The following is a 27,959-nucleotide window of genomic DNA, read 5'->3' on the forward strand; positions in this document are numbered from 1 at the left end:
AACTCTATTGTCTATATTGATAATGATGCAAAGTAGTCCATGCTGAAAAAAATATTATTATAATAGAATTATGATCGCATGTATATTGTTGAACTTCTATCCGTATCACCATTTTGCTGTAATTGCAATTCGCTCTAAAACCTCAACAAATCTTCATCTATGTGAAAAAGATCAAGCTTTTAACGTTTGCTTAGTTCATTGTGATATTGGGGCCCCAAAGCTTTTTGAAGGACATTTGGACCAAGCAAAATACTTATGGACCCGTTCATATGAAGTAAATGAAATGAGCAACACCTATGGTACGCCAATTGTCAAATGATTACGTGAACCCAGTTTCACGATCGAAAAACTAGGATTAACGATCGATAAACTAGATGTTTCGAACGTAAAGCCAAATTTTTTGAATACTATTGAAAACATAATTATGTTCGATAAACTAGATTTCGGTCGTTATCCTAAGTTTAGGAGCGTGAACCCATGCTTTTCGACCGTGAACCTGGGTTCACGTAATTACTGGACAATTGGCGTGCCATAAACACCACTCACGCCCTTCCCCATCACCGACTTAATATAAATACAAAAATGGCACTGAATGAACTCCATGAACCAAAATAACAGCACTGATAACTTACGAGCATGTCTTTATTGTATAAACCTCATTTTCAAAATTCATTAAAGATAAGAGTATTTATTTGTGTAGTATATCCGCATTTGAAGTGCACACAGTTTATCTGAAATCATTTATTAAATTAATTTACGCATGTTTTATCGTGCAATACTATATTGACGATACATCAGCAACAGAAATATGTTATCCTTTTTATTTTAAAAAAAAAGAGAAAAGGTAAGTACCTATTTTCTTTTCTCAGCTATTTTCTACTTACTTAACTTACCTGTCTACTTAACTTTAAATTTTAAAACTTACAAATTATCAGTTTTATAAACATCTGCAATTTTAATTTGTAACAGTCAATTCTTAGCTCGTAAGATTTTTGAAAACAAATCTACGAGATACTGTTGTCAGTTGATCGTCGGCGTCGGTGTTGGTTATTTTTTTTTTAGGCCAACCTTTTCTCCAAAACTACAAGAACCATAACTCTAATATGTCTTTTGCCAGAATTATGGCCCTTTTGTACTTAGAAAATTTGAGTTTCTTCGTAAAAATATTTGTTTAGGTCCACTTTTTTTCCAAAAACTTTACTAGCTACAGCTTTGAAACTTTGCACACTTACTTATCATCATAAGATGAGTAAGTAGGCCAAGATCCATAACTCTAACCTGCATTTTATAAGAATTATGGCCCTTTTTGTACTTGCTGAAATTGTAACAAAACGCTAGGAGGATGAAAGGTGCCGGAAGCGGGGTACTGATTTCAAATGATATACATTGAGAATGTAAATCCTCCTTATATCTTTTATATTATCAGTATATCATATTGACGATAAAAGTTTCACTGAATTAGAGAATAAAAAAATGATGTGATTTGAGAATATAAGTACTCTCGATATCCGTGCTTTATGTCGATGTCTATCATATTTTAATGAATTAGAGAATAGAAAATGATGTGATTTGAGAAATATAAGTACTGTCGATATCCGTGCTTAATGTCGATGTCTGTCATATTTTAATGAATTAGAGAATAGAAAATGATGTGATTTGAGAAATATAAGTACTCTCAATATCCGTGCTTTATGTAGATGTCTTCCATGTTGTTAATGAATTAGGGAATTGAAAATGGTGTGTTTAATCAATATATGAAATGTTCATATCAGGCATATATGTTATCATCATCATCATCAGCAGCAGCAGCAGCATCATCATCATCATCATCATCATCATCATCATCATCATCATCATCATTATTATCATCATCACCACCACCACCACCACCATTTCATTATCATCATCATCATCATTAATCGTCCGCCCACCGATCCATCGATCAATCCATCCATCCATCCATCCGCACATTCATCCACCAATCTTTTTGTCGATCCAGTATTATATTTGTGAAATGGTTATAAGCCTTTAACAGTGATGCAAAAGTAAATAAAAAAGGAAAGGCTCTCATGCTAAGATTACATCGTATTGATTTTGTCTAGCTATTATTGCATTTAATGTAAAGGAGTGACTTCTCGCGTCATTTTCAAGTTAAATTAAGATTTTCTGTGAGATTTTAAGACCACAACAAGCATTTTTTTTTCAGCAATGATAACTGAAATACGTTACTCGCCGTAACATTGGTCATATATATTTCAAAACATTGGCCTTATAATACGGAATCCTGTTAGGGTCATAGAAACGGCATATGTTGCCGACCGCAACTCAATATTGTGCGCGACCTACGATTTCTCAAATGAATGTGTTTCTGTCAGCCTTTTTAAAATATCTTAAGCTTTCCTCTATGTTCTTCGTTGAAAATCAAAATATACAGACAATATAGGTGTTTTAAAGTGAAATTATGCGCATTTTTTCATGTAAAATACAGGTGAAATAGATGTGTGTGTAAAAAGGGTGGAGGAAATTAAAGCTTTTAACCCAAATGTACCAAACTCTCCCTGTTACCAGTACGAAATAATAACTTTCCAAATATGACTGGGGCAGTCTTTTGAAGAAAAAGTCAAACTGCACGCAGGAGTTGCTTCCCTTCAATTTCAGAAATCTCTACTTATGAGTAAGGGAGATTACTGCGTAGAAGGTTGAAGAAAAGGACCAATATTTTAAACAACCGCCGAAAATTGCTTTTATAAAACATTCACCAAAACACTTTGTGCAGTAAGACTTTAAGTAATAAAAGTAGAAGGAAAGTTCCACCATTGCCGTTAAAGCGACGCTGACCATTGGCTGTTGTGCATCGAATATGCTACAATGCAGAAGCTCCTTTAATTAATGTCGTTATCTTGAATAAAAAGATAAAAAAAAATATTCACTTTTTATGAGTAATTGGCATAATTATGGAAGATTGGTGGGGAAAAAACTCGTCATATCGCAGATTCATTACCTTATAGTTGCAGAAATACTTCGGAAAATAGCTTTCTAGTCCTGAAAGGCTGAAACTGCATGGCAATAAAGTTATATCTAAACTCATTTGATGTGGTACGCGCAATTACGTACATGCGTACATGTATTCAAGGTCACGCATGTGACATCATTAAAAAAGAAGAAAATTATTCACATACATGAACATGAAAATAATTTTAAAGTACCTAGTATAAACTGAAAAGATAATGCATGGCAATTCGCTGAACATCATACAGGAAATAAAAGTTTGTTTGATTATACGACGATCAAAATAAAATCTTGAGACGCGCATACTCATATCAGTGCCACTAATGTGAGATAGCATATTGTACACAGGTAGGTGCCATACTGAGGGAAGCCAAGCTTTCCATACCTAATGTCAATAAGCTGCGCAGATGAGCATGCCTGTATAAGACGGGGGGTGGGGGGAGGCAAATTCAACTGGTCCTAATCAGCTAAGAAAATTCAAATGGTCACAGAAATTGTATACAAGTAATACATACACATGGACATGTTAAAATTGTCACTGAGGTGTTCGTTCTAAACGCATAAAAGTGAGAGGGTATTTGTTGTAACGTATTACCTGCTACATTACAGAAAGAAAAAAAAAACATTCACATAAAATGAACCAGATTTTAGCATTGAAGGAACAAAAGTTGCACTTATAATCAAACGTTTTAGAGTAAAGGTGTTTAGTCAAAAAGTATCCACCTGCTAAAACAAACAGGCAATGTGCACTGAAACAACGAATAAGGGGCAACAACTCGGATATAACGAGGCTCATCATCAGTTTAGAAGCAGGTACGAGTTTACTCCAGGTTTGAACCGAATCGGGTCGAATCACGGGCAATAACTCTAGTCATGCCAAGTTCACTTCAACAAAATTTGCATAAAAATAGGTATGTGTACAGACTCATGCTAATTATCAAGTGAATGTGATATACCGATATCAAGATATGGCTGCGGAAAATCATTTTTTTTTTCAGTTAAGTAAAGGGCAATAACTAGAAATTTGCAGGGTAGCAGCTGTGAGTGAAGACAAACAGATACTTCTACTTAGTTCGACTAAAATTCGCTTCGACGTGGCGAAAGGACGGATCATAGGTACCTTGCGAGTGGACTATTGGCCCCCGTGATTTGACTGATATTTATCTTATTGAAACCCACAAATCACGACGGGTAGACAACACGGCGGCCATTAGTCCGGCGCAGGGTACCTGTGACCAGCTGTCCTGTAGCCATGTCGAAGCGAATTGTAGTCACACTGAGTTGAAGTATGTGGGACAGACGAATTGTCATCGTAACTAGGAGATGGACTGGCAAGATATGGCTGCAGATGGACAGACGGACAGACATATGTACAGACGATCAGACGGTCGGACACATAAATACCGCTAAACTATATCTTTCAGCTTTTCCCGGACGACATCAAAATCACAACTTAACACGTCTACTTGTTTTTAAAAAAATCAAATCACAATTAACAAACAAAAAAGATCATTCAAAGTTTTGAGCAAAATTTTGTGTCAGACTCGCAAAGCCATCTTAGGTTAACCATATCAAAGTATATACACTTTTTGAATCTAACTGTTTCTACAATTTCACAAAATGATGTTCCACTTTTTATCCAGACTTGGGTTTTACTGAGCGCTCTCGACTTCAGCCGATATAACAGAAATGTTTTCCCACTTGTTTAAGTTCTAGAGTTCAAGGCTTCTGCAAATTTTAAATCTCACAGGATTTGTCCTTTTCAAGGGAACATCTGTTACTGCGCATGTCAGCCCCGTATAAAGTTGACTAGAACATATGTAAATATCTCTTTGGTACTTCCCCTGTTCTATTATGCCATTCTGCATATCACAGTGAGTAAGGCATTATGAATGCCTCCGGAGTTGAATCTTTCCTGTCATCTCCTGTTGAATCTTAAATTTTCACCCTATTAAAATAAAGGGAATAATGGTTATTAGCTGTACAGAATAATTCACCATCATCTGGGCCCAAATGGAACTATTCTACAACACGCATTGTCATTTCCCGTCCTGGCGTCTGTAAACAAAGGAGCGTGACGACCTACCATTGGCGCCAAACATGCGCCAATAAACAGTTCTATCATATTTATCTACATTTTACAATAAAAGATATATTAGAATCGAACTCATTTATAGCAAAACCATGTTTAAACACGATTATACACTCGGGCGGTTATTTAAAAACTGTTTCGCTATCAATTGTTTCTTAAACAACTCACACTTGTTTAATAGAAAAACGAGTTAGGTCAACTTCGAATTTCTCATCAAATTTTGTATACTCCTATTTAAAGTGAAACTGGTAAAAATAGCTGAACACTTCTTTTGCTTCCGATTCTATTTGTGAATGAGGAATACTAATTAAGATACTTTAAGAATAACTAAGAGTAAATGTTAAGAACAAATCCATTAAATTAACAAAGTCAGTCTGACGACCACTGAGGTTATAATGCGCATTTAAAAAAAAAAAAAAAAAAAAAAAAAAATTGGAAATCAAACATTGTGGTCCTTTTTCTGTTCACTAAGTTTGCCTTTAGTAAAGGGTCATATATATACACCTATATTAAACAAACATACCTCGTCTTCACTGACGAAACTTGCGTTGCTAAATCTCCAGGGCATGTACTCCACATCTCTTGTTATAATCCAGTTACCTCTATACTTTCGTCTGTAATGAAAAACAGTTCATTTAGTAGGCAGTAATTCGCGGTTTTTAAAATGTATATAAAGCATTTGAAAGTAGAAGACAACTATTGAATAATTTTATATAATATTAAATAGCTCATTATTGTCTCTCCCTGTAAATGTTGTATGTAATGTTCTGATGCTTAATAGCATTTTGTATGTGTTTCAGTTCGCCATCTGACCTGCATGTCATACTAGTATTTATTGTACATGTTAACATGTTTTGTAAATGTTCATTGGCCAGAAATGGCTTATTACGGAAATAAAAATGTTCCTATGTATAATTCAGTTTAGTGTTTAACAAGTCATAGTTAGAAATGTAGTTCTTTGCGAACTGTGAAAAGGTGATAACATAACAAAAATTCTAAATTTTCATGTTTGCACAATTTTATAAAAACTGAAAGATAACATTTCTATAAGATAATAGTAGAGAAAACATTGAAATCTAAGCAAGAGCCCGAATGTTTTGAGATCTGGAATTCTATCGAAAATAAAAACCTTATTGAGATACTCCATACAAACCTTCTGTAGAGCCAAAACATAACACCAACTACCATAAGTATCAACAGAGGTATGCATATTCCAATAGCGGCTTTCCCTCCTGTAGATAATCCTGTACTGGACGAGGGGCTGTATACAGGAGCCACTTCCGTTTCTTGTTGTGTTGTTGTTTCTGTTGCTGATCGTTCTTCTTCCTTTGTTGTATGGTCCATTTCGGCTGTTGAGACAATATTTCTGGTCCGTGAAGATGGTTGCGTTATGACCTTCAACGTTGAAGATTCACTTGGAAAAGTGCGAACACCAGTTGTTGTCGAGGTTTCTCTATGGTGGGATGATATATCTACAGAGAATATTTCAGTCATCAGGCCTGCTGTTTTGTTTGATGATTTCGTAATATTGTATGTCGCCTGAGCATTCGTCGGGCTAACGGATGGGGTCGCTTGCAAAGTTGTTTGATCTACCAGTAAACTTGAAGTGGTATATTCCGGCGACACTGTCACTTGACTAGTTGATATACCTTTGGAGGTCTGAGGCGTCGGCATTCTCGCTTGGGCAGCTGATGTAATTGTTTTTGTTGCCTGCACTGTAGTTTGGCGACTTGAAGTACCTGTAGAGGTCTGCGTCGTCAGCACTGTCGTTTGGGTAGTTGATGCAGTGTTTCGTTTCGCCGGTACTGTCGCTTGGATAGTTGATGTAGTGTTATGTGTCGCTCGTAGTGTCGTATGGGCAGCTGATGTAGTGTTATGTGTCAGCGGTACTGTCGCTTGGGTTGTGTATGTAGTGTAACGTGCAGTTGATGTAGTGTTATGTGTCGTCCGTAGTGTCGTATGGGCAGTTGATGTATCGTTATATGTCAGCGGTACTGTCGTTTGGGTTGTGTATGTAGTGTTATGTGCAGTTGATGTAGTGTTATATGTCGTCGGTACTGTCGCTTGGGTTGTTGATGTTATGTTATGTGTCGTCGGTACTGTTGTTTGGGTGGTTGATGTAGTGTTATGTGTCGCCGGTAGTGTCATATTAGTAGTTGATATTGTTCTTCGTGTCACCGACTTTGTCGTTTGTGTTGTTGATGTATCTGTAGAGATCTTAGTAATTAGTACTGTCGTTTGGATAGCTGCTGCACTTGAAGTGATATGTGCCGCCGACATTGTCGTTTGACTAGGTGTTGTATTTGAAGAGCTTTCCGTCGTTTGCACTGTCGTTTGGCTTGTTGATGTACCGGTATTGCTCTGTGTCGGCGGCTTTATCGTTAGACTACTTGATATATTTGAAGTGCTCTCTGCCGCCGGCATTGTCGTTTGCGAACTTGAGGTATATGAAGTGTTATGTGCCGCTGGCATTGTCATATGCGTACTCGATGTATTTGCAGTTGTTTTTGGTGGCGACATTGTCGTCTGCGTACTTGCTGTATTTGAAGTGGTCTGTAGCTGTGACGTTGTCGCTTGCGTACTAGCTATATCTGAGGTGGTTTGTAGCGCCGACATTGTCATTTGCATACTTGATGTGTTTGAAGTGGTCTGCATGGGCAACGTTATCGTTTGAGTACTTGACGTGTTTGATTTGGTCTCTAGCGCTGACGATGTCGTTTGCGTACTTACTGTATTTAAAGTGGTCTGCACAGCCGAGGTTGTCGTTTGTTTACTTACTGTTTTTAAAGTGGTCTGCAGGGCCAACGTTGTCGTTTGCATACTTGACGTGTCTGACGTGTTATTTAGCGCCGACACTGTCACTTGGGTACTTGATGTATTTGAAGTGGTTTGTAGCGGCGGCATTGTGCTTTGAGTATTGGTTGTACTTGAACTGGTTTTTGTCACAGGCATTCTCGTTTTGCTACTTGCTGCACTTAATCTGGTCTGTGCCGACATTGTTGTCATTTGGCTTGTTGATTTACTTTTAGCGGTCTGTGTCGCAAGCAATGTCGTTTGCGTAGTTGATGTATTTTTAGTGGTTTGATTTCCCGACGATGTCGATTGGCTTGTTGATGTACTTGTCGTGGATTTTTCCGTCGGCATTGTCGTTTTGCTCACTGATGTACTTGCAGTGCTCTTAGTAATCGGCATTGTCGCTTGAGCTTTTGATGCATTTTTAGCGGTTTGAGTCTTTTGCTCAATCGTCTGGCTAACTGAAGTACGTTCTGTGGTTTTAGTCGAAATATCTAAAGTGGATGGTGCCTGCACCATTGTCGTTTTGCTCATTGATGCACTTGCAGTGCTTTTAGTAATCGGCATTGTCATTTGAGCTTTTGATGCATTTTTAGCGGTTTGAGTCTTCGGCTCAATCGTCTGGCTAGCTGATGTGCGTTCTGTGGTTTCAGTCGCCAGCACTCTTGTTTGGCTAGCTGGTGTATTCGTAGGGGTCTGTGCCGCCGACACTGTTGTGTTGTTAGTTAATGAACTCTGAACCGTCGACACTGCCGTTTGGTTGTTAGTCGAAATGTCTGAAATGGTCGGTGTCTGCACCGTTGTCGTTTTGCTAGCTGATGTACTTGCAGAACTCCGAGTTGTCGGCATTGTCGTTTGGAAGGTTGATGTACTAGAACTTGAAGTAGTCTGCGTCGTCGGCATTGTCCTTTTGGTAGTTGATATACCTGTAGAGCTCTGTGTCTGCGGCGCTGTTGTTTGGCTAATAGATGTATTTCTTGAGATACGTGTTGCTGGTATTGTGGTTATTATAGACGAAGTACCTGTAGAGCTTTGCGGCACAGTTATTTGGCTAAATGATACATTTCTTGAGATATATTGAGTCGTCGGCATTGTAGTTTGACTAGTTGATGTAATTGCAGATGTCTCAGCTCTCGGTACTGATGTTTGTGTAGTAGAGCTCTGGGTCGTCGGCACTTTTGCTTTGCTAGTTGATGAACTTGTTGAGTTCTGTGGCGTCGGCACTATCTTTATTTTAGTTTTACTGTAAATGGTCTGTGCCGCCGGCTCTGTCACTTTGCTATTTGATGCACTCACATAGCTCTGAGTTGCCGACATTGTTGTTAGGTTGCTTGATATACTTGAAGTAGTCTGAACCGCCGGTACCTTCGCTTGGGTAGCTTTGGTCGTCGACAAACTTGAAATGGTCTGTGATGTCGACATTGTCATTTGGGCAGTCGACGAACTTGAAACGGTCGGTGTCTCCGGTGCTGTAGCTTTGGAAGTCGACAAACTTGAAATGGTCTGTGTTGTCCGCACTTCCGCTTGAGTATTTGATGAACTTAAAATGGTCGGCGTCGCCCGCACTGTATCTTGGGTAGTCGACGAATTTGAAACGGTCTGTGTAGTCGGTGTTGTAGCTTTAGTAGTCAATGAATTTGAAATGGCCACTGACGTCGGTACCGTAGCGTGGTTAGTCGATGAAATTGAAATGTTCTGTGACGTCGACACTGTAGCATTGTTAGTAGATGAAATTGAAATGTTCTGTGACGTCGACACTGTCCGTAGCGGAGTTGATTTACTTGTAGTGGTTTCTGTATCTTTGGTTACTAATGGTGTTGACGCTTTATATGTTGCCGGCGTTTTCGTTTGTCCGGTTGATGTATCTACAGTTGAAACTTCCGTAATATGGGGTGATGACGAACTGGCTGTATGTGTAACTGAAAAGCTTCCAAAATTTTGTTTAGTCGAGAATTGTGACGACTGTTCTGGTGGAGATGTTGCTGGTTGCGAAGGAACAACTGAAATTATATAATAATACACTGGTGTATAATTATAAAAGTGCATAAGATATTGTGCCATCAGCCCATGTTTTAAACAAATGCTTTAAAGGTACATGTACATATTTTGATAATCTTTCAGAAACTCTTTAGAATGGACTGACGTTTGACTTCTAATAGTTATTCTATAAATATTTTTAAAGCGAAGATGTGCATATCCGTTTAATATTATATAAATATTGCATTCCTGAGAGGGCGCCTCGGTCAATATTCATATATCTCGCGGTGAACATTTTTCATATCACCCTCTCAGGAATGCAGTATTTATTTTATTATACCGAAAGCTTATAAGGGCCAAAGCATTTACTGGAAAATCAACATAATAATTTATTTAACATTAAAAGTAATTACTAACCAAATAATGAAGACAGAATTAAAGAGTCTTTACTTGTTAGCACTCATAACTTATGGCGACTTTGCTGTAATAAGACTTTTTTGATAGATTAAGTCGAGACGTTTACATATCGCTGACCCCTAGGCCTATATTTATTCTAATATTTCAACATTGCGTCAATCAGTAGCATTCGAAAAACGGCGATAACTTTCTTTTTTCTAAATGAAACATATAAGTGTGAGCACTCATTTTCTTAGTTAGATCATTTCAAAACTTATTATTGTAGTTTCAATTCAATATTTGATGAAAAATTGTTTTCGAAATATTTTGCACGTAGCATAAAAAAGAAAATAATCAATGCGAAAGTATCAATCTCTCAGCGGGTGATATGAAAAAATAATATCACATGCGCAGAAAAACAAAATAACGCTGTTGCGCATGTGATATGAAATTATGGATCATATCACCTGCGCAGAAATTGAAAATAATGATTTTGCGCATGTGATATAAAATCACCGGGGAATAGGATATATTATTCAAGTTAAACTAATGGGAAATTTGCATTAGACATTTATGTGAGGTATAATAAAATAATATAGTGCCCCAATTTCTTATTATTAATCGTCATTCCCTGTATTTCACTTAACATATTTTATATGTAGACATTTACTTCAAATGTATAAACTCCTCATCAAATATATTTAACTTTACTAAATATATATGTTAATTGTCTGTATAGAGCTTCATCCATCATTAAATGTAATTCAGTAACAGTCGATTTGTGTGTGTGCGGTTTTTTTTTGTTTTTTTTTTTCGTTTTTTTTTTTTAATAACACTTCCAGTTTGTTTAGTGAAAGGACACATATATAAGTGTGTTTAACTTTTACTATATGAAGTACTTGTTCATGTTTTCAAATATGAAATTTGGGTGTAGAATACCTTTAAGTATATGTCTGGTTTTATATTTAGCATTACAATTGTAATTTGTCTCGTACAATTCTTTTAGAACGACCAAGTATCAGAGTGTTTTTAAAGTTCTGCCATGTTTTGTAATATAGATATATGATGTACAACATATATACATGTAGATGAAACAGAAATAAGATAGAAATAATGTTTATGTTTCGTAAAATTATTTCTGTGTCACAAAGTTACTAAAGTGTTACTGTACACTTTAAGCACTTCATATATTTTGTTGAAATATGACCCTGGGTGACAGTGTTTGTTTACTACAGTCAATTTGGTTGTAACTCACGAATGACATATTTTGTAAATATTGACAACTAATCGTAGCGATTTGACAAATTACTCTTAAATGGGTTATTTAATCATGGTATCTATTTGTTTATCAAATATAAACAGGAAATATACTTGTTAGACGTTAAACATCATATAAATTAGACGACATAGATAGATATGTGATGACTTTTTTCTTTATTAAGGTAGTTCTGCCGGAAGTCAATAATTTATCCGAAACATCTACATCAACTTTCAAGCCCAGTACATTAAGCAAGCTTTCAATAGGAGTCTAGGTCTCGAGCTGGTTCAATAGAAAATATAGTCTTACATGTCAACAAGTAGGACTTTCTGCATATTTTGGCATTTTTGGTTATATGCTGATTTGCTGACAATATCAATATATTCTGATAAATATTCGTTAAGCTTATCCTTGTTTTTGATGAAGGTTATTGATTTTAACCTCATTCAAATCCATAAAATCCGGCCGGATTGGAGACCGACCACCTCTATCCATATAATTGAGCCTCGCCATGAAAAACCCAACATAGTGGCTTTGCGACCAGCAGGGATTCAGACCAGCCTGCGCATCCACGCAGTCTTGTTTCTCTAATTGCAATGGACTTTGAAAGCGGACAGCATGGATCCTTACCAGACTGCGTGGATGCGCAGGCTGGTCTGGATCCATGCTGGTCTCAAAGCCAGTATGTTGAGTTTCTCATGGCTCGGCTCGGATATCACTTTGTCTCAGAGTTACTTCCGGGGAGAAAAGTCAGCCTCCCGACAACCGTTCATTATATTCTTATAACTTGAAATATGTGTAAAGATGGGTGCAGAGCGAGGTCGCATGAATCATGTGTTGGATGATGCATTACAGTAATGGTACGGATCTCTCATTGATAAAAGAGGAAATTACCTCGTCTGTCAACTTAACAACATAACTATTTTGTCAATGGTTTTTGAAGTGTTTAAAACATGATGCTTAAATTAAAGAATGAAAATATGAAACCAAACCTTAAATAAAACAATGCTACAAAACATTTAGAGGCACCGCATGTACGATATTGGCCATTCTTATTCTGTTTACATTTGAATTAAGAAAAGATATAACTGACTTTATTTGACATTGCATACAGTCGTCTCCTTTGCAGAAAACAACGTTATCGAGTTGTACTTGGATTATCTAAAACAAGATTGGAATAATTGAATAGTTCGTCACAATTTTGTTTTCTACATGTCACCTGTGTCAGCACAACACAAGTGTTGTATTCCTTTTTTTTTCATGATAAGTTTATACCTAACAATAATTTAATTTTATCAATGTGCAATTATCCTACTCACGCACATAACTAATATTTCAAAGAATAGTAATAAAAAACTTACCACAAAAAATCAAAAAGATGAAAAATAGCCGTCTAAAATCCATTTTTAAAGATGTTTTGATAGAATACTAGAATACTCCTTCTTTATCAAACTAGTTAACAACCCATTAAAGGTTGTCAGCCGACAATGTTAGAGATAGGATAAGTTCTTATCATTTTAAATCCACAAATAGTGATAAAAAACATCAACTTTGCAGCAATATTCCTTCTTTATCAAACTATTATTTTATCAGAACCACTTGTTGGCTTGATGTGAATTAGACACAAATGGTACAATATGGGGTGCACAATTTTCCTGACGTGAGTGTGCAAATATTTAAGGCTTGCAAGGTGTGCACAACAGATTAAAGCATCCGTCAAATTTTGACAACGGGAAAATACAGTATAAATATTTAAGATGCTATGATGGTATGAAACGACACGACGAACAGTCCGAGCCTCTTTAAAGTCTCAAGTTGCTATCATTATTTCATAGTAATTATGATTCTCTATTCAGTTAAATTACTATACTTCTTTTTATTTGTCTGCCTATTTTTTTTTGTTAACTTGAATATCCGAATGGAAGAAATTACCTTAAATGTAGTGGACAACGAGAAGTTTTTTACCTTTAAGTTATGTTTATCTAAACTGAAACTAGTGTGCACAGGCCAAAGAAAATGATCGACAGAAAAAGCACAGTTACCGCTGTTGCGTAAAATGTAAATGAAATCGTTAACACTACCTTCGGATGACAATATGATACATTACTAATTTAGCTCCTATACATTTGATACATTACCTCTCAACTGCAAAAAGGTACAAAGACAAGCTATTTCAAATTATCAACATATGTGTTCAATCAGTTGAGTAATAGATAAAACTTAAATAACTTAAAAGCGTATACTACTCCAGTCGCTAGTTCCTTCAGATATAGATGGTCTAGGCATAGTTCACAAAACAAGAATTTCAGTGTAGGCCTAATTCTCATACTTTTAATCATATGTATATACACTGCTACAATTTACATATTGCGTCAACATTCATAAAAATTATACATTTAGATATATTATTAAACAAGAGTTGTCACTAATGGTGACAAATGCCCCCGCAGCGCCTTGACCTTTGACCTGGTGACCTTGACTTTTGACCTGGTGACCCCAAAGTCAGTAGGGGTCGTGTACTCAATAAGTACTATCAGCATGTGAAGTTTGAAGGTCCTGGGTGCAGTGGTTCGCAAGTAAAGTGCCTTCATGCAAAAAGTTAACATTGTGACGAACGAACGAACTAACGAACGGACGGACAGTTGAAAACTAATATGCCTCCCTTTGGGGGCATAAAAATTCTTATCTTTGTGTTTCACTAAGGTTAAAATCACTTTCTTTCAAAAAATGCATTGGTATGTGGGAATAATTGATACTAAAAAGATCAATACTACTATGACGTTTTTCAAAATAAACAAGTAAAAACCGGATGTCAAAACTAAACCCCACTGCCCAACATTTACATTTACCTTAATTTTTGTTGTCGTTGTTTTCGTAAAAAAATAAAAACGTCATTAATAGATCATTAGAGATATTGATGAAATAACCAGTTTTATAAGCTAATAAATTTTTAATTCACTGGAGTAAAAACTTATTTTGATATATTTTTAATACTAGTATATTGTCAGTTTACTATCTTGAAAAATTCATTAAAAATCTCTGCGATAAGAGTGTTTTATAAAAGTATGATATTCAGTCAAGTCTACAACAACTTGTAGAAATATACATGAAGATCTGTTTTATTTAGGTAGGCCTACATGTACTCTGATCGAGATAAAAGAGTTAAAGTAAGGCTTAAAATAAAACCTTTCATTATCGGTTGATATGTAAGCTTATTAACCTATCTTATGCCTGACCAAATATCAACCGTTTCTAAAACAATGTCAGTTGAAGCACTCTACCAGTAGGCCTAAAGCTAGAATGCAGGAGGAGTTGGAAAACTGGCTGCTTATGCAGATGGCTGCTTAATGCAGGCAGGAAGGTCTAATACGTATTGATCAGTTGCTCCAGATGCAGGTAATTTATAGAACGAATGATCATTTTGGGAAATGAGACACCGGCTGCTTAAGATAAGTTGGCTGTTTAATAGAGGTGATCGCTAAAGCAGGTTTACGGTAAAACTTAATATGGAAAGAGCGCGAAAAAATATGGGCTGAGTTTGCAGTGTAGAAATCCATTGCATTGTTTGCTGAAATCACATGACAGATCTTAGTCCAACTCGTGACGTAATTGTCACTTCATTTCATTTCAGTCTGATATTATGTCCAACTTAGCCACGTCTGAACACAGGCGTAATCATTAATAGTGATTAAAATATGAACATGAATTAGATTTTCTATAAGCTGCACAGTATGAAAAACGAAAGAAATATTTCAATTTGCAGTAGGTAATACATTTATCTCGTGAACAGAAACGTTATTTGACATGTTCTGCATAAAAAAACAATAGAAAAACAGCTTCTTTTATCAAAATGATACCCGCTTATCTTTTGAATTTTTATCCAGCAACGCGCTAACTCATTCGGATCGTGTTGCATATCATCGTGAAGTGACATTGTCAGAGATAATGTGAATATTATGGGATGCAAGGTGAATATAACAGATCGGATAATCATGAAAAATCCTACCCTGTCTTTTGTTCCATCGCGTCTATTAGCAGTTTAAGTTATCATTTACAATGTATACGCGAAAGTGTATTGTGCATAGGCTAGTGACATAGATTTATACGACAAGATTTTCATTGCTTATCTGTTCGTCCTCGAGCTAGCTCGTACCACAGACACTTGGGGGTCAGCACCCCTCCCCCTCCCATGCCGCCCCTGACAACCCTCAGTCAATATATTTTTGTTTTTTAAAACTAACTGAGTACATGTCTTGATCATCCAACGACCTCTGTTACCATTTCAACAGGCTGGTAACATTGCCCGATCGGGCTTATGACACAAAGAATAACATTTCTTGAAAAATAATGAAGATATTTCTTTCAAACTTGGTCCATTTGTTAAGCATAGCAAATGATACAAATTAGAATAAAAATAACTTATTTGCCTTCAGTTTTGGTAGAATTATTTCCCCTTTTCAGATTTTTATGACACATAATCTTTGAAGTCCAAAAAAACAATGTTCTAATGCTAAGTTTAAAACAAAAAAGGGTTAATTGGCTTTCTAATGCTCTAAATTATTGCGCTAGTACATGAATGTATTCATTTTACTCTGCTTTCACTTACAACATTATAGAGAAATGTTAGTCCTAAAAAAATTGCTCATACATCTGCACTAGAAACAAAGTATTTACCCTAAATATATAGAATAAAGGTATTGGCGCACAAGTTTGGAGCACTAGAAAGCCATTGAACCCTTTTCTGTTTTAAACATTGCATTAAAACATAATATTTTTGGACTTCAAAAATTATGCATCATAAAAATCTGAAAAAGGGAAGTAATTCTAACCAAACTGAAGGCAACAAAGTTATTTCTATCTTGATAAGCATTATATGTAATGCTTAATAAATGGACCAATTTGAAAGAAATATCTTCATTATTTGTCAAGAAATATTACTTTTTGTGTCATAAGCCCGATCGGGCAATGTTACCAGCCTGTTCAACATGTTTGAAAAATTCCCATACTCTATCAATGCTCAAAAAAACTAAAGACAACTTACTTCGCAATGTAAACACGATTTTCTTGTCCAAGGAATAGGAGAATAGATCCCAGCTTGATGTTGGGCAGTCAAATTTACTACGCAGAGCCGGGACACAGACGATATCGTTAGCGGTTAAAATAAAAATACTTGCTTAGAAAGTCAACTGCCGTGATGGGCGAGATAGTACAGACGCTGGTTCTAAAAGAATTTTTTGGGCAGGGCCACGGGTTCGCTACGCACTTCGGGCATTCTTTTTTTTAATATAATATTTTCATTTTCTTTTTAAACACTATATTCTCAAGATATAAAAAAATATTTTAAAAAAGAAAAAAAGATCGCCCATAGCGCGGAGCGAACCCGCAGCCCTGCCCAAAAATAAGCTCACAGAACGAGCGTCTGTACTCTCTCGGCCACCGCAGCAGTTGGCGTCATAAGCGAGTATTTTTATTTTAACCGCTAACGATATTGTCTGTGTCCCGGCTCTGTGTAATAAATTTGACATCAAATTGGGATCTATTCTCCTATTCCTTGGACAAGCTATTTTGTGTTGAAAACGCTCGGAGTAAGTTGTCTTTAGTTTTTCTGAGCATTGATAGTATATGGGAGATTTTTTAAACATATTGAAATGGTAACAGAAGTTGTTGTATGATCGAGACATGTGCTCAGTTTGATTTAAAAAGCGAAAATATATTGGTTGAAGGTTGGCAGGGGCGGATTGGGAGGGGGGGACAGGTTCTGACCCCCAAGTGTCTGTGGCTCGTACAATGATTAGTGTCAGAAACTTGCAGGGCCACATTTACATAGAGTAATTAACATTTCTACCATGTGTTATTATAGTCCAAATAATTGTAGTCGAGAGTTGAATATCGTTATATTTTTTTGACTTGTCGATATCCGCCTCAAGGTAGTTCGACTAGCATTTCTGTTGAATGTTCGACGGCCTCGCGGACAAACACAAGCTAAAGTGTCGAAAGCTTATTTTTTGAAACAGCTACAGTATTACACTTTGTTATGTTCGCTTTTATTACTACTTGTAGATTATTGTCCAAAATAAAGAATAATTTGCATGCTAAAATGTTGAAAATCAGGGCAAGTAAGTTTTGACTGCGGACAAGTAGACTTTTAAGTCTCATTTGTCCGTGGACAAGTGAAAAAAATTGGGATTTCCACACCCCTGAATCATGCTATGTTCAACACCGACCAGTGGTGAAATACCTTTACAACAAACGTAGCGATAGCTGCGCGTGCCACTCACGTGACGTATACAGCAGCCGAAACATTTTACGTAATCTGTATCCGTCGCACAAATCTCACACAGATATGTCAAAATCACCCAACTAAAATTAGTTTTTTAGAAATCATGCATTACATTCAGATATATGATACATTTTAGAACAAGATGTGATGAATGTGATGCCTGGCTACACTATGAGTGCCTGTCGAACCATGCAAAGATCGATGTTGATCTTAGTATTTTGACAAAGTCCAAATGGCTCTTTCTGAGATGTAGGGAGGAGTAATTTTCCTACACACAAAAGAAGAGTAGGAAACATTAGTGAGTTAATCACTGTCGTTGTTTGAATCATTAATACTTGAACCTTCTGTTTTTATGTAACATTATTATACGTTTTTAAGCTTTGTTCTAATAGTGACTCCATTTCTATATAAGGGAAATATACACATAGAGGCACATACTAAATTTTATCCTCATTGTACCCCCCGACAACAAAGTTGTAAGGGGAGGGGGGGGGTATACTGGTTTCAGGTTGTGTGTCTGTCCGTCCGTCTGTCTGTCTGTCCATCTGTCCGTAGACACAATCTTGTGCGCACCATCTCTCCTCATCCCCTTTAATTTAATGAAACTTCACACAAGTGATCAGTAACAACAGTAGTTGTGCATGGGGCATGTTAGGTTCTTTCAGAAAAAAAAATTGCAGAGTTACGTGACTTTGTTTTTTGTTACTATACTATATACATAGACACAATCTTGTGCGCACCATCTCTCCTCATCCCCTTGACAGAATTTAATGAAACTTCACACAAGTGATCAGTAACAACAGTAGTTGTGCATGGGGCATGTTAGGTTCTTTCAGAATTTTTTTTTGCAGATTTACGGGACTTTGTTTTTTGTTACTATACTATATACATAGACATAATCTTGTGCACACCATCTCTCCTCATCCCCTTGACAGAATTGAATGAAACTTCACACAAGTGATCAGTAACAACAGTAGTTGTGCATGGGGCATGTTAGGTTCTTTCAACAACAAAAATTGCAGAGTTATGGGACTTTGTTTCTTGTTAACATGCTATGTACATACAGTCTGCATATGCAATCTTGTGCGCGCCTAATCTTCCGAACCCTTGCACACAATTTAATGAAACTTCACACAAGTGATCAGTACAAACCCTAGTTGTGCATGGTGCATGTTACGTTCTTTCAGATAAATATTCTGCATAGTTATGGGACTTTGTTTTTTGTTACTGTACTGTATACATACATTCTATATACATACAGTCCACATAATTATGCAATCTTGTGTGCATCAAATTGCAATGTACTGTGTCAGTGCATGCGGGGGGTACATTCATCACCTTTAGTGATAGCTCTAGTTCCACTTGTAGCAAGATACAAACTGATAGTAGGGGAAACTTGAGCAACAATAGTGTCAATGCATTATTATCGCCCGACGAAAGTCGGAGGGATATAGTTTTGGCATTGTCCATCCGTCCTTCCACCGTCCGTTCGTCTGTCCGTCCGGAGCCATATCTAGGAAATGGTTAGGAATATTTATATAAAACTTCATATACATGTTCACCACTTTGACTTTTTTGTGGCATACCAAGTTTCAGTCAGATTGCCCTAGTAACACTAGAGTTATGGCCCTTAGAAGTTTCTAGTGTTAACTATAAAGGGTACTGTAAATATGGCAATTTCTGCATCATAACTTTTGATATATTTGACCTAGAACTATGAAACTTAAACAAGCTTTAGATCACCATAATGTGGTTGTGTACACACAATTTCGTTCAGATTTATTTTGTAAGTTCAGAGTAATTGCCCTTTATTTGTATAAAAATCCACATATTTGTACATAACAAACTTACCATTTGGTAGAATTTCATTGAATTTCTTTCATTCTTTTCCATGAACATTTATTGTAAACATGTGAAGTTGTATCCCCATACCTGGTCACCCCCTTACCTTGATCACCCCTCGCCCCCCCCCCCACCCCCCCAAAAAAAATAAATTATTCCTTATTTTAGATTTTTTCAAACAAACGTCATATACATGTTCACCACTAGGAGGTTATGGGGCCCATCAAGTTTCAGTCCGATTGCCCTAGTAACAACAGAGTTATGCCCTTAGAAGTTTCTAGTATTAACTATATAGGGTACTATAAATATGGCAATTTCTGATCGTAACTTTTGATATATTTGACCTAGAACTATGAAACTTAAGCAGAATTTATAGCACTATAATGTGGTTATGCACACACAATTTCGTACGGATTTCTTTTGTAACCAGAGTTATTGCCCTTTAATTGTCTAAAAATACACATATTTGTACATAACAAACTTACCATTTGGCAGAATTTCATTAAATTTCTTTCATTTCTTTTCCCTGAACATTTATTATTAACAAGTGAAGTTGTTCAACCACACCTGGTCACCCACTTGCCTTGGTCACACCCCCTCTCCCCCCCCCCCCCCCCAACTAAAAAATTTTTTTTTTTTCATGCCTTATTTTAGATTTTTTTCAAACCTTCCATGAATATTTATCAACATACAAGTTGTACCATTTCCCCACCTCGCATTTCAATTCACTGCATTTAATTTTAAAAGCTAAGCTTATTACAGTAAGCATATCCCATTCAAAATAAATTCTTTAGTCAGGATCAAAGTATCATACATTTATTATGTACTCTTTATTTAAACATTTGTTTTCTGTTAAATTGATTTTGACTAATGAAATTATTTGCGTCTTATTAACATCCTTAACTTTTTGCAGGATATATTTTTTTGCCATTCCTCAGCACAAACACTTTCAGCGGGGGATACCAATTCATCGAATTTGCTTGTTAAGCATTAAATTAAATACAAGAGTAGAATGTTTCAATGTAAAACCTTGTGAAAAACTGTTAACCATGGCGAAGAAGGCTTGTGTTTCTTACAATGAAGAAAAGAAATGTGGTGTTTAGTTGATAACATTTCAGGACTTGAAAGTTGAAATATATATAAGGTGAAATGAAGAGTGTTGACTGTTAAAGTGAAAATTCAGAGTGATTATTTGTGAAAATAACTTGATACTACCATTGATTGATGCATTGTTTGCAATTTATGAAGTTTTTATTAGTTGTAGAAGTAAATAAAGATAGGTTTTACAGTTTATAATTATGTGTTTTTAGAACCTATATATTTATTAAATGGTGAAATGAACAGTTGAAGAGTGCTGACAAAGTGAAAATCCAGAGTGATTATTTGCGAAAATAACTTGATACTACCATTGATTGAAGCACTGTTTGCAATTAATGAAGTTTTTATTAGTTGACTATTAAATAAAGATAGGTTTTACACTTTATATGTGTTTTTAGTACCTATATATTTATTAAATGTTTCCCTTCCATTAAAGTAAACACAGCATAATAAAATCTCCCACTTGAACACCCCAATCTCCCACTTCGGAAAGCAAAATCTCCCACTTGGCACTCGGGGAAAAGTTGGGATGTCTGGGGATGACTTGATGGAAGTGGATACAACTTTGCATATTGATACATATTGATGAAAGGTTTAAGGTTTATGAAAGGAAAATTGAAAAGAAATTGTGTGATGTGGGGGCAGGGGTGGTGGGAGGGGATGTGACCATGGCAATGGGGGCTGGGTGCATGATCGGGGTGGTTGGGATTACTTGTCAGAGGTGGATACAACTTTGCATGTTGATAAATATTCATGAAAGGTTTAAAAAAGGAAAATTGAAAGAAAAATTGTGTGATTTGGGGTGAGGGGGGGATGTGACCAGGGCAGTTTGGGGGGGGGGGGAATGATTGGGGTGGTGGGGATGACTTGGAGGAGGTGCATGTTGAAAAATATTCATGAAAGATTTAAGGTTTAAAAAAGGAAAATTGAAAAAAAAAAATGTGTGATGTGGGGGAGGGGGAAAAGAGAAGTAACCAGGGCAGTGGGGGTGACTGCATGTGGGTACACAACTTCACATGTTGGTAATAAATGTTAATGGAAAAAAATGAAAGAAGTTTAATGAAATTCTACCTAATGGTTAGTTTGTTATGTACAAATATGTTCGGGGGCATATTAGTTTTCAACTGTCCGTCCGTTAGTTCATTCATTAGTTAGTTAGTTAGTTCGTTCGTTCGTTCGTTCATTCGTTCGTCACAACATTAACTTTTTGCATGAAGGCACTTTACTCATGAACCACTGCACCCAGGACCTTCAAACTACACATGCTGATAGTACTTACTGAGTACACGACCCCTACTGACATTGGGGTCACCAGGTCAAAGGTCAAAGGTCAAGGCCCTGCGGGGCATTTGTCACCATTAGTGACAGCTCTTGTTAAACAATTAAAGGGCAATAACTCTGAAGATGCTAAAGAGATTCTGATGAAATTGTGTGTGCACTACCACATTATGGTGATCTAAATTCTATTTAAGTTTCATATTTCTAGGTAAAATATTTCACAAGATACGAAGCAGAAATTGCCTTATCTATAGTACCCTATATAGTTTACACTCGAAACTGCTAAGGGCCATGACTCTAGTGTTGGTGGGGCAATCTGACTGAAACTTCCTTATAGTGATGAACATGTATATGAAGTTTTATTTAAATATTCCAAACTGCTTCCTAGATATGGTTCTGGACAGGCGACGTCAAAACTATACCCTTCCATCTTCAACGTCGGAAAACAATACAATTTGATTCTTTAACTAATAGGTAGAATCTACAATCAGTACCTCATCACAACAGGAGAAAAATTCACAGATTCAAACACAGCAAAATACTGGACCTGGTTGAAACAAGTACAGAGCAAATATATCTTTCTAATTTATAATTTGATATCTACAAGTCTTGAGATCCAACTGATGAAGACCTTTTGTAGATTTTTTTGACAGGCATGCTCATGATACTGGTAATTTTGAAAGAGTTCCTGTGTAAAAGTTAATGGTCAACAACCAGATTATGCAGATGTGAGACTAAACATATCCTACATGTATATGAGATGTATATAAGATGCTGTTGTTTTTAACCCTTCTGAAAAGTCCTGTGATATATTTCTGTTATAGCATGATACATCTATGAAACTCAATGAAAATGTGAAACTCATTGGCGATATTACGTATTAGCATATGGACATTGGTCTTGACTTAGTAATCAATGTGCGTCTATTAGTAGTGTAGAGAAATCTCGAATTCTGCTGGTTTCAGTTTGCTACATTTACAAATATTAGAAGTTAGACATGTTCCAGTCATATCTTTTCCTACTATATAATGAAAACATGACTTTATATTAGATTATGTATAAAATGGCAATTTCTTTGCTATATTTTCCCTCGGAATGGAAAGGACAGTGAGAAAGAAACATTTATGTACAGCATTCTGATATCAGTGAATGATATTTTGATCAGTGGGACTGCAGAATTTTCATCCTAGTAGTACCTCATTTGTTTTAGCACTAATCAAGCATATGTGAGCCGCGTCATGAGAAAACCAACGAAGTGCATTTGCGACCAGCGTGGATCCAGACCAGCCTGTGCATCCGTGCATTCAGGTCAGGATCCATGCTGTATGCTAACGGTTTCTCTAATTGCAATAGGTTCTGAAAGTGAACTGCATGTGTCCTGACCAGCCTGCCCGGATGCGCAGGCTGGTCTAGATCCATCATTTCATGCTGGTCGCAAATGCACTACATTGGTTTTCTCATATTTGCCAGGATAAGTTTGTGCTTGTATATAGGTCGGACTACGAAGCTTTAGTTGTGATAATCTATTTCAGAAGCAATAATTTAAAAAAAGATGAGTTACCAACTGAAACTTATCAAATGCATGTGCATAGATTGTGCATCAGCAGTGCTGCAGTTGGTGCTCAATTTACGCAATTAGCAGCCGTGAAGATATGACTCCTGACAGACAAAATATCAAATAAAAACTATGATAATTAATTAATTATGGACTACATAATTATGTAATTACAAAAGGCTATAAATCCTGTAATACTCAACCAGTCTGAATGATATTTTCAGAGCCACATAGCCCTATAGAAGTTTTCATTTCTACCAAGTTTTATTCAAATCTTCCAACCATGTCTCACTCATGCAGTCTGACCTGGCCCCATGTTTTCAAAACATTTTTCAGTCTAAGCTGAGTTTGAGTTTGAAACTTTAATATCAGTTTTACAAAAGTTTCAAGGGTAAATTCCAACTGAGACTGACCATCAATACTGCATAGCCACTTGAAATTTAGTTTTAAACGTGCTATTTAGATACAAATGACAAAGTTTCATTGACAAACTCAGCTGAGACTGAAAATGTTTTGTGAACACAGCATCAGATCATGCAGGGTTTACGTTTCTCAACAGCAGTTAAATTTCTACCTTGTTTCATTAAAAGGCACTGACCTCCAGATTTGGCTAAAAATAATCATTCTTTCAAATTGAAGTTTGGTTATATTATGAACATTAGAATATGAGTTTTTGTTTCTAATAAATATTTTTAAAAAATCCAAATAAAGAAAAAAGATTTTAGCGTTGGGAATTGAACCCCAGACTGCCGCGGTAAAAAAGACACAATTAACCGTCATCATAATCATTAACATATAGCGCTATTATAGCTGACTTAGTGAATTATGACATCAAAATATAGATATTTGTAATCCAGACAGTTTACCTGGAGTACAAATGCTTTTCGATTTTCATCATAAAAAGTAGTAAAAACAGCAAATCATGTGTTTCTGTAACATTATGGTTTGTCAGGAATTAAGTTTTAAATAAAAGCCTTCTTAAGAATTATAGGGCCAAACTTAAAATATTCTTTGTTTCCCCATCCCGACCCAAGCAGGTGAAGTATGGGTAGGTAAAATATTTTTTTTTGAAATTTGTAGGAATAACTGCAAGGAGAATACCAACACTCTAAAATTTAAATAGGTACCAAGTTTACATGTATTCAATCTGAATGCCTTTCTGCAAAATGACCAAGTGATTCTTGTGAAGCACATATTATATTTTTCTTTCACTTCTTGCCTGTTAACAATAAGGTATTTGGTTGCATACTGCAATTAAAGATGTGATGGATAACTCAGATGGTAGAGCACCTCAGACCTTGCATTATAAATGGGTTTTGAGGAGGTCGCAGGTTCTTCATTGTCAATAGTAAAGGGTTCACTATTTTCGGTGGTGGACAGTTTTACGCTAAACTGGCTATTATCAATTGCTGCATTTACTGTGGTATCAATTTCTCTATCACTAACAGCTTCGTCAACAATGTCACACATTGTCAACTTCGTGGACAACTTGCAAATTTTCTTGTTAACAAGCGAACGATTTCTGTTTCCATTTTTTACAGTTACAGAGATGCAAACTGAATGCTCCGCCATTTTTTGATATATCATCTCCAAGCTTCTTTTTACCACCGACTGTTCTAATACTTACTTGCGCCAATGCGATACAGATCAAAAGATCGGTTTCGTACTCAAACTAATTCGAAATATGCATTTTTCGTCCCAGGTTTTTCCGTACCAAATAAAAAAAATATCATTTCGGTTTCGGCGATAAAATTTTTCGGGTCGCGCCGATTTTTTCGAGTCGGTCGTGGATGGGGAAACAAACAATATTTTATTTTAGGCCTAGCATTTATTTCCAGATATCTGAAAAAAACATTTGTTGTTGTCGAATGATCTAGAGGCCAGTCCCTTTGAAATACTCAACACCATGTCATAAATATGGTTTCAGATGGCTGGATCATACAGCAAGGACGCGTGGAAAAACAATAGTGCAGGGTAAAAAAATAATACTTGATTTTTAACATTCTGGTTGCAGAAATAAGCCGCTATACAGTATAATTATTGTCCTTTCCATCCAGAATAAAGGGAGACAATGTGCTTTACTTAAAGCAAATTATTGTAATTGTACAGTTTCTCTCTCTTTGCAGCTTGAGGTTCTATACTTACAATCTGAGTACTCGTGAATGGTCAACACAGAATTAGAAAGGATGAGTACAGCTCTTCATAAAATGAGAGCAAGAGTTTTGTTGGACAATTTATTCTCCTTGCGTCCTTCAAGATGGAAATCATCGCAAGTTATGAAAGAAGCCCTCAGAGATACCTTAGATGATGAAGCTACTCTTTATGTACACGTAAGTGTGTTTAATGAATGTTTAAGTATGGCTTTAAGAGTTTGATTAAAGGTTTAAAGGTTTAATAGTACATTGGATTCATTTTTCTAAAACACTGGCAGTGGAAACCTACATAAAGTGTAAAATTAAAAGAATGTTAAATTTGAGTAACTTATCTAAAGCATGTTACATGAACTCCTCTACTGTTGAGAAATATTTTGTAGTGTTTAACCCATACACTGCATCAACTTGTCCATTTTTCAATTTAGGCAAAGAAAGATATAAGAATACTACCCTGGTACAGCACATATCTTTATGGTACAGCACAGATATGCAGACAGGTCAGGATCTACACTGGTTGCAAAGGCAAAATCAGCTGTGTCCAGCATGCTAAGGATATTTTATTTGGAGCTTAACCTTTTCAGGCTGAAAATTATTTATTGGTAATTAAGTTTTTATTTCTCTTTTTTCAGTGGCCGTATTGTGCCAGGAGATGTACATATTGTAACTTCAACAAATACATAAGGTAAGTGATGATGGATTGCATTAGAATAAAAATATATGTATATAGTTAAATGCTGTAAACATTTTTAGCTGAAAAAATACTTTATCCAGTATCTTCAATAATCAGTACCAAGATTTGTTTTGACGGTTCATTTTTATGATCAGACTTACCTGCCTTAGTATGAAGAGCAATAGGCTATAGATTGGTAGGCCACAAGGTTGGGCTTATGTTCTTAAACTGTAGGCCACAAGTTCGATCCCAGTGGGTGAGGCTTATGTTCTCTGACTGTGCATCGGGAGGTCAAAAGTTAAATGCAAGTGGGCTAAGTGAATGTTGTTTTTGACTATGAATTGGGAGATCTAATGTGTTGAGAAGTTGTTTGTTACCTGTGGAGAATATGTACATGTACCAGTACAGAATCCAGTAACCTAACATTAGCTAAACATTGTTGTATAACTTATGCACTGTTGGGAGAAAAACAGGATAAACAGAGAACATTGTTGCATAACTTAAGTTCTGTTGACTGTTGAGAGAAAAACAGGATAAACAGGGAACATTGTTGCATAACTTAAGTTCTGTTGGGAGAAAAACAGGGTAAACAGGGAACATTGTTGCATAACTTAAGTACTGTTGGAAGAAAACCAGGATAAACAGAGAACATTGTTGCATAACTTAAGTACTGTTGGGAGAAAAACAGGATAAACAGAGAACATTGTTGCATAACTTAAGTTCTGTTGGGAGAAAAACAGGATAAACAGGGAACATTGTTGCATAACTTAAGTTCTGTTGGGAGAAAAACAGGATAAACAGGGAACATTGTTGCATAACTTAAGTTCTGTTGGGAGAAAAACAGGATAAACAGAGAACATTGTTGCATAACTTAAGTACTGTTGGGAGAAAAACAGGATAAACAGAGAACATTGTTCTATAACCTGAACCTTGAAAACTGTTTCCACCCAACAACTTGAAGGGGCCTGGATCTTGAAAACAGTTTCTGCTTGATAACTTAAGAACCACTTCACCAAAACTTTTCAGCTTCTCATAATTGGGCTTATAAAGTAGATCACTGATGTTCTTGTTTTTTTTTTTTGGTTTTATTTGGTCAGCTGGTCCAAGGTCAGTGTCACCTGGGCCTGAACCTTGAAAATGGTTTCCATCAAATAACTTGAGAACCACTCAACCCAGAACCTTCAAACTTGATAGCATGATTGGGCTTAAGAAGTAGATGACCCCTCAGTAAGTCAAAGGTTGAGGTAACAAGGATTTGAAACATGAAATGATGAAAATGGTTTGTTGCTGAATAACTTGAGAACTGCTGAATGCAGAAGCAAGTAGATGAATCCAATAGATTTTGGTATTAATAGGTCAAAGGTCAAGGTCACAGGGACATGACGATAATGTTTTGCACTTGATAACTTAAGAACCACTTGACTCAGTATCTTCAAACTTGATAGCATTATTGGGCTTATGAACTTGACGACCCTTATTAATTTGGAAGGTCAGAGGTCAAGGTCATAATGATCACGGGACTGAAAATGGGGCAAGCAATCATAGGAGGCACATGTGT

The 27,959-nt window shown here is 36.2% G+C and overlaps 2 protein-coding genes across 4 annotated transcripts in view; one reads left to right on the forward strand and one right to left on the reverse strand.

Annotated features, from left to right (window-relative positions):
- Nucleotides 1-4,351: 4,351 nt before the first annotated feature.
- LOC123563767 (mucin-5AC-like) lies at nucleotides 4,352-13,313 on the reverse strand. The gene is made up of 4 exons (XM_045356778.2): nucleotides 12,887-13,313; nucleotides 6,255-9,894; nucleotides 5,625-5,715; nucleotides 4,352-4,957 (listed from the first exon to the last, which is right to left on the reverse strand). The coding sequence occupies exons 1-4, from the start codon at nucleotides 12,927-12,929 to the stop codon at nucleotides 4,928-4,930; spliced, it is 3,804 nt and encodes a 1,267-aa protein (XP_045212713.2). The 5' UTR covers nucleotides 12,930-13,313; the 3' UTR covers nucleotides 4,352-4,927.
- A 2,116-nt stretch (nucleotides 13,314-15,429) lies between these two features.
- The window catches only part of LOC123563769 (radical S-adenosyl methionine domain-containing protein 1, mitochondrial-like), an 82,205-nt gene continuing 69,675 nt past the window's right edge, over nucleotides 15,430-27,959 (forward strand). Inside the window, exons 1-3 of one of the 3 annotated variants that reach the window (XM_053535681.1) lie at nucleotides 15,430-15,493; nucleotides 25,705-25,908; nucleotides 26,361-26,413. In XM_053535681.1, coding sequence (XP_053391656.1) covers nucleotides 25,741-25,908; nucleotides 26,361-26,413 — 221 coding nt within the window. In that variant the 5' untranslated portion in view covers nucleotides 15,430-15,493; nucleotides 25,705-25,740. Of the gene's footprint in view, nucleotides 15,494-17,945; nucleotides 18,104-25,453; nucleotides 25,553-25,704; nucleotides 25,909-26,360; nucleotides 26,414-27,959 lie in introns of those variants that run through there. The other 2 variants (XM_053535676.1, XM_053535687.1) reach the window with 2 other exon arrangements.

Source organism: Mercenaria mercenaria, chromosome 2 (genome assembly GCF_021730395.1).
Source record: "Mercenaria mercenaria strain notata chromosome 2, MADL_Memer_1, whole genome shotgun sequence".
In the NCBI taxonomy this organism is placed as follows: domain Eukaryota; kingdom Metazoa; phylum Mollusca; class Bivalvia; order Venerida; family Veneridae; genus Mercenaria; species Mercenaria mercenaria.